The sequence below is a fragment of the Heloderma suspectum genome, chromosome 5, assembly GCF_057233095.1.
Source record: "Heloderma suspectum isolate Gila_16-S chromosome 5, 16-S_ref, whole genome shotgun sequence".
NCBI classification, from domain to species: Eukaryota; Metazoa; Chordata; class Lepidosauria; order Squamata; family Helodermatidae; genus Heloderma; species Heloderma suspectum.
Genome location: NC_139462.1, coordinates 64,756,430 through 64,768,743, shown reverse-complemented (window position 1 = coordinate 64,768,743; position 12,314 = coordinate 64,756,430). Strand labels below are relative to the sequence as shown.

The 12,314-nt window shown below is 46.2% G+C and overlaps 2 protein-coding genes across 6 annotated transcripts in view; one reads left to right on the top strand and one right to left on the bottom strand.

The window, feature by feature from the left end:
* Positions 1 to 12,314, top strand: part of LRBA (LPS responsive beige-like anchor protein) — a 518,402-nt gene that overhangs the window by 296,431 nt on the left and 209,657 nt on the right. For all 5 annotated transcript variants that reach the window (XM_084856247.1, XM_084856246.1, XM_084856243.1 and 2 more), the window contains exons 39-40: positions 685 to 831; positions 3,311 to 3,447. In XM_084856247.1, the coding sequence (XP_084712373.1) occupies positions 685 to 831; positions 3,311 to 3,447 (284 nt within the window). The remainder of the gene's footprint in view (positions 1 to 684; positions 832 to 3,310; positions 3,448 to 12,314) is intronic.
* MAB21L2 (mab-21 like 2) lies at positions 6,917 to 8,066 on the bottom strand. The gene has a single exon (XM_084856257.1). It carries the CDS (start codon positions 8,047 to 8,049, stop codon positions 6,970 to 6,972), a length of 1,080 nt encoding a protein of 359 aa, XP_084712383.1. The 5' UTR covers positions 8,050 to 8,066; the 3' UTR covers positions 6,917 to 6,969.

Genomic DNA, 12,314 nt, shown 5'->3' with positions numbered 1-12,314 from the left:
GTTTTTCTGTCTAAACATGCATAGGATCGCGCCTTAAGTGCCTCCTGAGTTCATTGCAGGGATGGTGGGGCTTGATTTCAAAACAAAGTAGTCTTGCTTGCCTGGTTTGTGAATCCTCCCCCCATCCTTCCCTCATGGGGATGATTGATGCTATACATTTTAAAGCTCCTTCCCTTGGAGGCTGTCCCACTGAATCCGATGGGGCTTCCTTCCAGGCAAAAAGCCTTGGTCATTGAAACGCACCCAAGAATTTGTCCCTGTTCCGTGGTGAGTGTGCACATCGCGTGTAGCCCCAAACTCCCCAGTTTTGACTTAGCTGGTCAAGGTTTACTTACAGGTGCTTTGGGGGTGCAGGGAGGCATAATGATTTTGTTGTAGAGATGACTGGAAAGGGGGAAGGATACTGTTTTGTCATTCTAAATATCCGATAGCGTGATATAGGGCTGAAAGCGCAGACTAAGAGTCCTGGCTAAGTTTAATCGGATTACATATTAGCTCTACTGATACTCACTCACCAACCTCCTAGCAGATGTATTCCCAGCTGAGTCCCCCCCCAGTCCCCCCCCCCATTTTTTTTAGTCTTCAGTATGTGTGTAAGCAAAGTTATTTCTCCTCCCTCCTGCCCCTCATTGTAACTGTTGCCTCTGAGAGTTGATGGACAGCCACATTTCTCTTTCATTTCAGTTCCAGATGAAGATGTACTTGTTAAAGGAAAGCAGTCTATCAAGAGTCAGGCTTTAGGGAATCAGAACTCTGAGAGCGAGATTCTCCTGGAAGGCGATGATGATACCTTGTCATCCATTGAGGAGAAGGAACTGGAGAACGTAACTGGTAACTTCAGCTGTCTATTACCTTTTTCTGATGAAGTCTCCTTACTACTGGTTTAGCTCCCTCTTGGCAGTACCTTCTCTGCAGTGGGAAAAGGACAGTGGTGGACTGTTCTGTTCTTTCCCATCATCGTGTTAATGAAGATAATTTCCTGATCATGGGAAATTACCTTTAGATCACTTGTGACTAAAATGTTTGGGATTAGGTTGATTAATGTATTACATTATAATGTAATATAATACAACATTGCTCCTAGTATTCCAGCATATTGCGACTGGAAGACAATCTGGGAAAGTCAATCATAAAGACTATTTCTAAATCTGTGAAAAAGCAAAACAGCTCTGTGACAAAAGCAGTCATTCTGTAAAGGGGGCAGTACTCCTAAATTATTTAGTCTACCAGCTCACTTTTTGTTACAGTCCAAACCTGCAATTGCTTCCTTGTTATTGCTATTTTTATTTATTGGAGAAGAGATTATTTTTTACTGTGGTAGGTTTGTTCAGTTTGTAATAAAAATGGAAGCCAAACAAACTTTTCCACTTTGAAGTTTTGTATATGAGTCCCCTGTCTCTGGGCTAAAATTGCAAATCTGGCCACCACTTCTGTTCTAATTGCATAACATTCTGGGTCCAGGTATATCCCATGGTGATCACTCCCAAAACAAGAATATCCCTTCTTGTTTAATTTCTGTTTTTCTGAATGCAGGAGGAAACAAAATCTTCATTTTGATTTATGTAAAGAAACCCAAAATCTTAGCTTGTTGTAGTTCATTAGCTATTGCACAATCTGTCTGGCACCTCATAATAAACCCAAACATGAAAATATAGTCTGATGTCAAAGCAATGTATCAATTGGTAAAACAGCAGCATAATTTAGGGAGACTTGCTATTGAAACTGCTCATCAGCAGACCTTGCAAGAGCCTCCAACCCATGTCATTTCCCCCCTCATTCTACATTTGTTGCTTCTGCTAATACATTCATACTGTAATAGAGGTGAAAGGGGAGTTTAATTATATAATCTTGACAATGGCAATAGGATTAAGAAGTAATCCTTGCTAATAAAGTAGTGTGGGTTAGAAATGAAGTCGAAATTGTCAGGGGTTTTCAACGGGACCTGAGCTGCCCCAGCTCCTGCAGCTGTCTGCTTGCCCTATAATTGAATGTCTGAAAGTGATTGAAAAAATGTTATTTCTTCCCTGGATTACATGCTAATGTACAGAGGGCAAAGGGAGACAGCAAAAGAACACATAGCTGCTTATTTCATCCATTTGTGGGAATGAGCTTTGGGAAATCATGGCAGTAGTGCAGCTATCAGATGCCCATCTGCAAACACAATGTGCTTGTACACTGGGAATAGAGGGCAAAGCTGCTCTGATCTCAGCAGAGCATCTCTTCTATTGTCCTACTGGCACACATTGAGATTGATGCAAGATTAAAGACCATCACACTTCCTAACAATTGACAGAAATGACAATTCATCTGAATTTTTTTGGCAGTTATTCACCCATTGATTACCTAAGCGTGTGCACCTCATTTACACACACTTTATTAATGCAAAAGGCTGTGTGTCACGTGTGCATTTTACAGTATTTTTAAACAAAGGCCTACAGCTGATAAATATGCCCTTTGTTAGTCTCGGTGTTGCCTGCGTTTTAATCAGTTGGATGACAAATATAACCCACTTTCCTTCTCTGGACGTTGCTTTATATAATGGCCTGCATATTGTTAGATCTGTGCCCAGCCTTTTGTTTTGAGTAGTACACTGATCTGTCTCTGTGATAAGCCCTGTGGAGATGTGATTATTCCAATAAAAATTCATTCAGTTGGAAACCAATGCTCCAGCTGTTTACTCCCACAGTCCCCAAGCTGCACTAACACTGTGTGGATTCCTTGAAAAATATTTAACAGGCGGATTGAGCCCGCTTTTCTAATACTATACTACCCAATTTCTAGCAGTGGGGAATATTTAACTTTTGAACAAACCATAGGTCTTTTCCATGCATGAAAATAAAAACCTTTATATGGAATTCTTAGACAACTTTCTAAATAGGCTAATAATCAGGAAATCTGGGTCAAATTGGATCTCAACATGCACATGTGAAACTAATATTTCCCATCCAACCTTCCTTTTTCGCATTTTCTTTATTGTTTAGAACTATTCAGTTCTAAAGCATTTCAGAATCTATAGAAGAAGAAGGCTAGATGATCTAACGGCCACCTAGATGGCCATAAATAATCATTTGCATTGCTTGCAGCTGTAGTTGTTCAACACAGAAATGCAGCAAATGCATTGCATGTGTACTTTGGGAGTGTATAAGAATTTCATTTGTAAAGCCAGTCCTTTTTGTAATGTGGGGGTGGATTAATGTAAGCAAATAAAAGAAGTAACATGTGCTTATATTTGTGCAACATTTTGTACTTGCTGTTCAGACCATTGGAAACAAAGTGTTGGACTGTATACATTTTTCTTTCCTTTTGGTAGGACCTGTTAATCTGTCTACACCAGCTCATCTTGTGGCCCCCTGTGTAGTAGTGAAGGGTATGCTTTCCATCACTGCTTCTGAACTATATTTTGAGGTAGATGAAGAAGAGGCCAGTTTTAAGAAAATTGACCCTAAGGTAAGAGATCATTGACACCACCCCCCCCCCCGCCGCCCTGCACTAAGCCCAGTGACAAATTACAAGAAGCCTTTATTTTTTCATCCAGGCCGTTGAATACAAGTTTTCCTATATTTGTGAGATTATAATCTGTGGAGCTTTTATACTAGTGACATCAATATAAGTATGAAAAAGAATTTATCCTTGTTCCACTGGTAATTGCCTTATAGAGCAGAAACCTCCAGAGAGGCGCCTTAAATAAAGCCACTAAGGGGATGTGTAAACAATAGTAAGTTTAGCAGTGTTGTCCATTGAAACCTATATTTTACCTCAGCATTTTACTTTTTTTTAATTTTTACAATGGTGCTATAATAGGGCACTGTTTGTGCTCTATTGATTTCTTACATTTGCTTTGTATTACCTTGTAGTGGATTGAATAGGATTCTGTACGTAATTTCCTCTTGATGAAATATGTATTAATAAGTTAATCTGTGTTGTATTTGAGTTCCACATCTAAATATTTTGGTCTTCAAATACAAGCACAGTTAATTTAATTCCCCTCCCCCAATGTTGTCTTTGCTCACAATGTAAATTGGCTACTATATAAAGATTGCACTTGAGTATTTTCCATAATACTAAAATGTACTAAATGTTCATTTTTTCAAATAGATGTGTTCTATTATAGAAAGGTGTCTGCTTCTGAATTTTACTATAAGAATTAATGGCTAAAATACTGTCCTTTCTTGAGAGAGAGAGGGAACACAAAACTGCAAGCTGTAATGTAGTATGCATAATATTTCTGTAGGCAGGTCATTATTGTTCTCCTTGAATAAACCTTTCTTAAAAGATGAATAGATAATGTATCTAAGAAGTGAGGATTTTGATAGGTTTTTACACTTAAACATTACATTAAAAAAACTTTTACTTTAGTTTAACGGTGGCTAATTAAAACCCTGGAGTTGTTTGAAGAGAAGTAAGTGTGCAATTTATTTTGCACATTAAATTTATTTTGGGACAAATTGCTACATTTTTACTTTTAATATAAATCAATAAAGAGGTGTTTGTCCATGTCTGCTCATTATAGCATTAGAAATTTCGGTATACATTAATTTCCGAAAATGTGGCTGTTTGGTCCATCATGCAAGGATGCCCTACTACCTCCCTACCCCTTTGAAAGATCCAACTATTTCTTTTCCATTTTAAAAGTAAGCATGATCAGTAATCTTAAACTGTCTATACTTCCAACTTTGAAGTAGAGAGATGGTAGACAGAAAAGCAGCCAGCTGTATCAATTTAATCTGGAAATGGAAATGTTTTGAGAGCGCGCTAACTTCCAAGCTTTGATTTCTTTTTGTGAAAACTTGTTTTAACCTTTTGGTTTTTAGGTTATGAAGTCATGCAGTAATACATGCAGTAAAATCACTGGCATTTTCCTATGTCCTTTTTCCTTTTCTCTCAGTCCTCCCCCCTTCCCTTAAATTATGGGTAATTTGGGTAGGAAAATCTCCCCTTCCAATCCCAATCCTGCATTTGCTCAGATAGATGCCTGTTTAATTAATGGGGCTTCTCCAGTTTGATAAATTCCACTTCACTGTGTGTTTTTCTAAACTCCTGGGAAAGAAAACATTGTGACAGGGTTTTGAAGTAAAACCTATAGCATCTTTGCTGATAACATCAAAGTTTATATTCCTACTGCAAGACTGCAGGAAGCTGTAGTCCTATGAGGTCAGACTTACTCAAGTGGCGGGGGTGGGGGTGGGGTGGGGAGATCATTGGTTCATTTGGGGCTATTTTCAAATGTGATTGTTTGATATAAAGCCATTAAGAAAAACCAAAAGGAAACTATTGCGCAAAGGGGTGCATCTATGTATAGGTAGAAAATATGTTTTAATATCCTTAGTGCTATGTGATGGCTTCCAAAATTTAACAGTACTTTTTCAGTTTTGGTTAATTTGGTATGTGTGTGTGTTTTATTCCAAATTAATAAATCCTCCCAACTTTTTAAAAACACACTTTCTTAGGGATTTATCTAAGTAAAAATGAACAACAACAACCCCAAAACCCATACTACTTAAAGGCTGTAGTCCTATTCATGTTTACCTGGAAGTAAGCTTCACTGAAGTTGATGGTACTAGTTGCTAGGTAAACATACATATGAATGTGCTGAGTTAATAGAAAAACAATTGCAAACCTCCCCAACTGTAAATAATGTGCTTTTCTTGACACCATAGATCTATTCACTGACATTCTGAAAATCAAAACTTTTTTGTATAAAAATTGAAACAATAATGTCTAACTTTTATAAGGGGAAAAATCAGCTCAAAAAGTTTGAAAATCTCTTTTTAAATGCATATCATTTTAATATGAAAATGAGTGGTTGTTGACCTGCAAAAACTATTTTAACAAAAAACAATTTAGTCTGTATCTCTCTTGTGTTTAGTTGATGCTCTGTAGGCCTGAGGCAGGATGTATTTAAAATCCAGAGAAAGCTAATGTTTGCAGAAAATAAATGGACTAGTTGTAGGATATTAATTATTCAGAGTAAATCCATATGGCCTTGAAACTCAAAGTCAAATTGGACTTGGGTATTTTACCCATGTTTTAGTAAATGACAAATGCATGGAAAGGAACAAATGAAGAGAGAGAAGCATAATATCCCTCCTTCTCTCAATGAAATACAAGGTATATCAAGTATTTATGCAGCCCCAAATCTGACTAAATGGCTACTTATGGGTGAATTCATAGTTGTTGTTTTAAAGAATGAATGTTTCTCCCCCCCCCCCAATATTTTCACATTCTCTTTAATAGCAAATAGAAATATTCAAAAGATCTTAGCGTTTTCTACAGGGGGAAAAAAACCTGTAGAAACACTTACTTTGTTTCCTTTCCACTTTTTTGTTAATGTGCGAGGCATTATTTCCTTTCTGCCATAACGGTATCTTCATTGCCTGATTGTTAGAATAACTCCACACGAAGGCAATGTAAAGTTAAAATCATTTTTATTATTATTATTATTATTATTACTGTTTTCAACAAGTCCGTTTAGGGAAAGGGTGGGGAGGGGAGGGCGGGCACATCATCTGTCCTTGGCACTGAAATACATTTAACATAGTAAACTTTTGCGGCTCTGGCTTTTTGTTGTTGGGAGTTGTCCCCCCCCCCCTTTTTAAGACATTTGTACATATAGTTTAAATAATTTTGTTTTTCACTTGGTGACAACATTCAGGCAAACGAGCGAAAAAGAGGGAGGAACGAAGGACATACACTTAATATTGGGGTGTGGGGGGGGAGAGGAATGAAATGTACCTCGGGTTTCGTTCGGCTGCCGCCAAGTCCCGCCGCTGTTTCGAGCGTCCTCGGTCCCGGCGGTCGAGAGAGGCGGCCGAGCGCGCGCCGCGGCCCGCTGCCGGGCTTTGTGTCTCGCGGGGAGGGGCGCCGCGCCCCCCCGCGCCCCCCCGCGCCCCCCCGGCCTCTCCCGCTCGCTGCCTTTTTAAATAAGAGTTCGCGCCTCGCCGCAGCCCCGGGCCGCCCTCGCCCGGCCCCCTATAGCTTGTCGAGGCTTTTGGGGTTGGTGAGGATCTCCCTGGCCAGGCGCCAGGTCTGCTTGGCGGCGCTCTCGAGGGCCGAGTGGGGCTTGCCCTGAAAGAGGTCGAGGTTGGGCAGGAAGTAGTGCGGGCAGCGGCGGCACTGCAGGCACGAGATGAGCTGCAGCAGGATGCCGTTGAGGCGGTCGCCCAGGCACGCCTCGTCCCAGTCGGTCTCGCGCGGGTGCTTCTCGCACTCGTACAGCAGCAGCGTCTTCATGTGGTAGTTGTTGAGCGGCTGGCCGGGCAGCTCGAGGTGCCGGTCGCGCAGCGTCTTGAGCACCGACAGGCACTTGTTGCGGCAGCCGCCCAGCAGCAGGCGGTTCTCGGCCTCGCCGAACTGCAGCACCCAGGCGTCGCTCTCGGCCGAGCTCTGCTTGCCCGTCAGCGAGTAGCACTCCTTGGAGAGCAGGTTGAAGCCCTCGGCCTTGACCTCGGCCACGCGGTTGGGCCCGGGCCAGGGGATGTGGGGCAGCGGCCACTGCGCCGCGCTGCGCGGCCAGATGCCCGTGCACTTGAAGGCGGGCGTGATCTGCACCACGTAGCGCTCGCGGATGCGCAGCTTGACCTCGCTGGTGTCGGCGATCATCTTGACCACGTCGCGGTAGCTGCACTTGTCCACCGCCTGCGCCACCAGCGTCTGGAAGCGCGAGCGGATCTTGCGCGCCGACAGGTAGCCCGAGGCCGTGATGAACTCCACCCAGAGCGACATGCTGCGCTTGCGGCCGTCGCTCAGCTTGAGCACGGCGCAGCCCGGCAGCGAGCCGTCGTCGACGAAGTTGAAGACGCCCATCTGGTTGAGGTAGAGCACCACCTCGAACTCGGTGGGCGAGATGACCTCCAGGCCCTCGTAGCGCGCGTCGATCTCGCTCAGCGAGCTGATGAAGCGCGGCTCCTGCACCTCCACCTCCTTGAGCACGTCCGACACCACCTTGCACACCTCGCGGATGGTCTTGGCGATGGCCGCCTTGCGCGCCTGGCACCGCTCCGTGTAGTACTTGTTCAGCTGGTACACCAGCTTGGCCTGCGCCGCGATCATGTTGGGGCACACGTCCGGGCTGTACACCGGGCTCTCGCAGTACGTTGACGGATCCAACGCCGCAGCCGCCGCCTCCGCGCGCGCGGGCCGATGCCAAGCCCGCTCCGCTCGATCACCACCGCCGGGGACGATGAGGGCGCCGCCACAAGCCCGCACCAGTCCGGGCCGCGCGGCGCAGGCAGCAGCAGCAGCAGCCTACCTCGTCCTGCTGTAAAGTTTGCGCGCGCGCGGGGGGGGGGGTGTTTTGGGTTTTACATTGGAGCTGCGCGCAAAGACCAGCCCGCTCCGGCTCGGAAAGGTCTTCAGTCCGTCATTGGGAAACTTCTTCTTTCCTCCTACCCGGACGTGGCTGCAAAAAGCGATCCGCGGCCGAGGAAAATAAAAGCTGCAGGGAAGAGATAGACGGCGCGGTCGAGTTCAAGAAGCAGAAGAGTCCGCTCCCGCTCCCCCTCTTCTCTCTCAGGCCGTGGCACCGGCGGGGGATCTGTGGGAGTTCCTGGGCTGCTTTCCTCTCTGTCGGAGAGTTGCGTTGATTTTCTTCTGGAGGCCTTGTCCGAAGAACCCCAGCGGAGTGGAAGCCTCTTGCTGTTGCGCCCCGCTTCTTTTTCTATTAGTATTAGTATTATGAAGCACAACCTGATGCAATCGATCTGTGACCGTTCATTTCTTCCCCTTGTTAAAATTTGTTTACAGGTAAGCCTCTCTTTGTGCTGAGTGCATTCTTAGGATCAGTAGGAAGGTTGGTGCGTGTGTGCGGGTGTGTGCGCGCGCGCGCGCGCGTGTGTGTAGTTTTCCGCTTTCCAGGATTTCTTTCTTTTTTTTTTGCCCCTCCTGCTTTCCGCTTCCTTCCCCCTCCCACCCTTGGAATTGGATGCAGCCGCTCTTGTTACTTTGCTGCGCCTCGCGTCCTCTCCCGGCGTGGACGTCTAGAGGTCTCTGCGTTCGCTGGGAGTGTTGTTTAGTTTATGAATGGTCCCAGGGCCCTGCCGGAGGGAGGCGGAGCTCCGGAATCCTACAATCACTGCCCGAGCTGTCAGAGGGCCAGCCAATCGCAGGGCCGGGCTGCGTGCACGGGCCCCGCCACTCTTGCATATGCTGTGGGGGAAGGGAAGAGGCAGGAGAGATGCTGAAGGCACATGTACAGATGCCACATACGTACGTGGGAACAAACACAACCCCCTTTCCCCCCAGGAAGGAAGAGCTATGGTCCCCTAAGAATGATTCCATGCTGGACTTGGTGGGAATGATTAAATATTGCAATTAAATACGCCACTGCAAGTGACATTACAGGGTCTTTGTGCATCCTGCAGTGATGTTCAAGATCAAGGTGTAACTTTGGGGGAGGGGGTTCAGGCTGGAAGGTTGGTTTCCCACGCCGGCCTTTGGCCTTTGCAAGGGAGACTCGGTAGTAAAGTGAATGGGCAGGAAAATAAATAAAAAGTGGCGGGGGGAGGATGCGGTGGGAGAGGAGTGTGGTATTTCTGTGCAAACATAAATATATTTTGGCTGCTTCACGGATTAGTAAAAGTGAGACAGTTGTTGGAACAGAACACCTTGTATTACTACCATTAATGAGAGTCCCACTTAAAGTTGTAAATTTTGTGAACTACAGCTGACCTATTGTTTTGAGTTTTATGTAGTTTGATAGTCCATTTGTTTGGAAAAGGAAACTGTGTATTTGGAGACGGTAAGTTTGGACACTGCATTATTTGGAATTAAAGCTGGATATCTTGAAATGCAGTTATGTAAACAGAAGTTATTTTAGAATATTGAGAAAAATAGTACATATTTCAAACTAGATTACACTTCATGTTAAAGGCCACAGTTAAGTAGTTCTACCATTAGTTTTCACCCCCCAAAGTAACAGGAGTCTTCCCCCACAATGGATTCTTCTATTAAGTGCCCTGAGGCTTTAGTATGTGTGTAGTGTGGGTCTCTCTCTCTCTCTCTCTCTCTCTCTATATATATATATATATATGTGTGTGTGTGTGTGTGTGTGTGTGTATCTCCTATCACCAGCTAAATCCTTTACATTGAATTGGTAAATAAACCATAAAGTGTCAGGTCTTTCCGTTGGTCTTCAGTATGTGCTTCTGGCAAAAATAGTTAATCGAACACAGCATCCCCTTTTCCAAAATGTTAAATATTCTTATGAGAACACTCCTTTCTGATAGGCGTTTTACAGAATTCTCAAATAAATATGGGGTGATGCAAATATTAACACTCTGAATGTCGGATTTTCCATTTGTCCCCGTAGCGTTTTGCTTCAAACTTGTGGTGAAGTGGTTTTTTATTTTTTTCAGTGTGGACGATTGTGTTTCAATTAAAAAGCTGACTGACATTCCATTATTAATTATTATTATTATTGTTAATACTAAATAATAATCTCCGCGGTATCCCAGCCACTGGGAAACAAATTACCACCTCTTTCCCATAGTTTTTGAATTGCCCCAAGCCGGAAAGAAGAGCGTGACCGAGCCTTGTCTCTTCTCTTCCCCGCCCGCCCATTAATTTTCGGAACTGGACCTACTCCCCAAGGGTTTTATGAATCTCTCCTGAAGGTCAAGGGAACAGATCCAGTTCCCTCTAGGTTTGGAAACTGCCTTAGACTCCGCGGGAGGTCACCCGTTGCTTGGCAGAGGTGCCCCCTCTTTCTCTTCCGGCGACCTGATCCTCTTTCCACGAGCACAGCCTGCAGTTCGCCTCCCAGTGATCACTTCGGGACGTGGACAGAGACTCGACTCCAGCAGATGAGGAGGGTGAAAACCGGGCCGCCCAACTTGGAGGGAATGACATCTCGTCCGCGCGCTGGCAACGAACTTGCGGGATGGCGGTGGAGATCATGTCGGGAAGCAATGCAGTCACACGTTTGCCTCCCCGAAGCCTCTTCTCATCCGCATGGCAACGGGGGCTGAGGGAGGCTGTGCTTTGCGGAGAGCAGTTTGAGGTTGTAGCCCTAGACACACTTGCAAGGGAACAAGGTCGGCTGAACATCGTGGGACTGACTTCGAGGAAACCTCCGTAGGAGTCAGGCTGCGATCCGAGGTGGCAGGAAGTCCCACTGAGCACAACAGGGCTGACTTCCAAGCGTAGGATTGGTCTCTTGGTAACGATTTTAAGGTGAGCTCCGCTCTTTGGGACATTACTTCGATGCTTCTTCATTTTGACGGGGCCGATTCCCAAGTCAACCCTGTGTAGGGTCGCTCGCAGTCTCAGGGAAGGAAAGAGAAGAACGGCAAAGTCCCCTCCATTCGCCTTTCCTGGAATTGGAAAGAAAGAAAGAAAGAAAGCCCGCAGGGCTTAAATTGCCCAGAAATGGCCAACTTCGGGCCGGGGAGGGGCGGCGTCGAGGACGACGGCACAAGAAGCGGCTGTTCCTCAGCTTTCCCCCTGTCGGTCTTGGGGCGCCCTAAAAAAGGACCAGTGGTTGTGGCGCAGTTTTCTGTGGCATCGGCACAGCCTAGTTCATATCCTTCGAACTGCAGCCTTCTCCTTTGAACGGGAGATAGTGGCGGGGACACGGCTATTCCAGCCACCCCCCTCCCCGGCGTCCATTCCTCCGGCTACCTCGATGGGCAGAGTCGATCCCGACTCCCCCCCCCGCCCTCCGGGGGCCCTCTTCTGGCGGCTTCCACCCTTCCACCCACTCGCCTTGACGTCTGATAGAGTCCCGTCCATCATCCCCCGCCCCCCGGCCAGAAGCGACCGCAGCCGGGGCGTCCAAAGACTCCGTCCAGACGGCGCAGAAGCGACTCCCGGAGTTACGGGGTCCCAACCCGGCACCTACCGCCTTTCCCCCCCTCCCTGACCAGGTTTGTGGCTGGAGCAGACGCTCCCGCCTCTGTTCCGCTCGGTTTGATTTTTCCAAACAATTCAGGACCCCCCCACCCCCCCACCTCACCCCACCCCACCCCACCCCACGGAGGTCGAAGCTCGAGTAAATAATAAATCAGCTTGAAACAAAAGCCGCTTCTGATTTATGGCCCCGAGCGCTAATTAGAAACATCATTTAAGCAATAAACTTAAACACTTTCTAGCAAATAATGCCTGCGAAGAAGCCCCGCGTCGCGCCTCGCCTTCTGCGGCTGCCTGGCTGCTTTTTTTTAAGAGACGGTTCTCCGTCTGTGGCGGAATTTGCTTTTGCAGGGCAAGGGGGAGAGGGAGAGAAGAGGCTGAAGAAGTGCAAGAGGGTTTGGGGAAGGGTTGGGGGGGGCGGGGAGAGAAAAGCAGAGGGGCCGCGGCGAGGCTGCCGTCGAAGAGCCCTT

Excerpts from the sequence above, each read along its gene's own strand:
- MAB21L2 (XM_084856257.1), bottom strand. The coding sequence starts at position 8,049 with ATGATCGCGGCGCAGGCCAAGCTGGTGTACCAGCTGAACAAGTACTAC.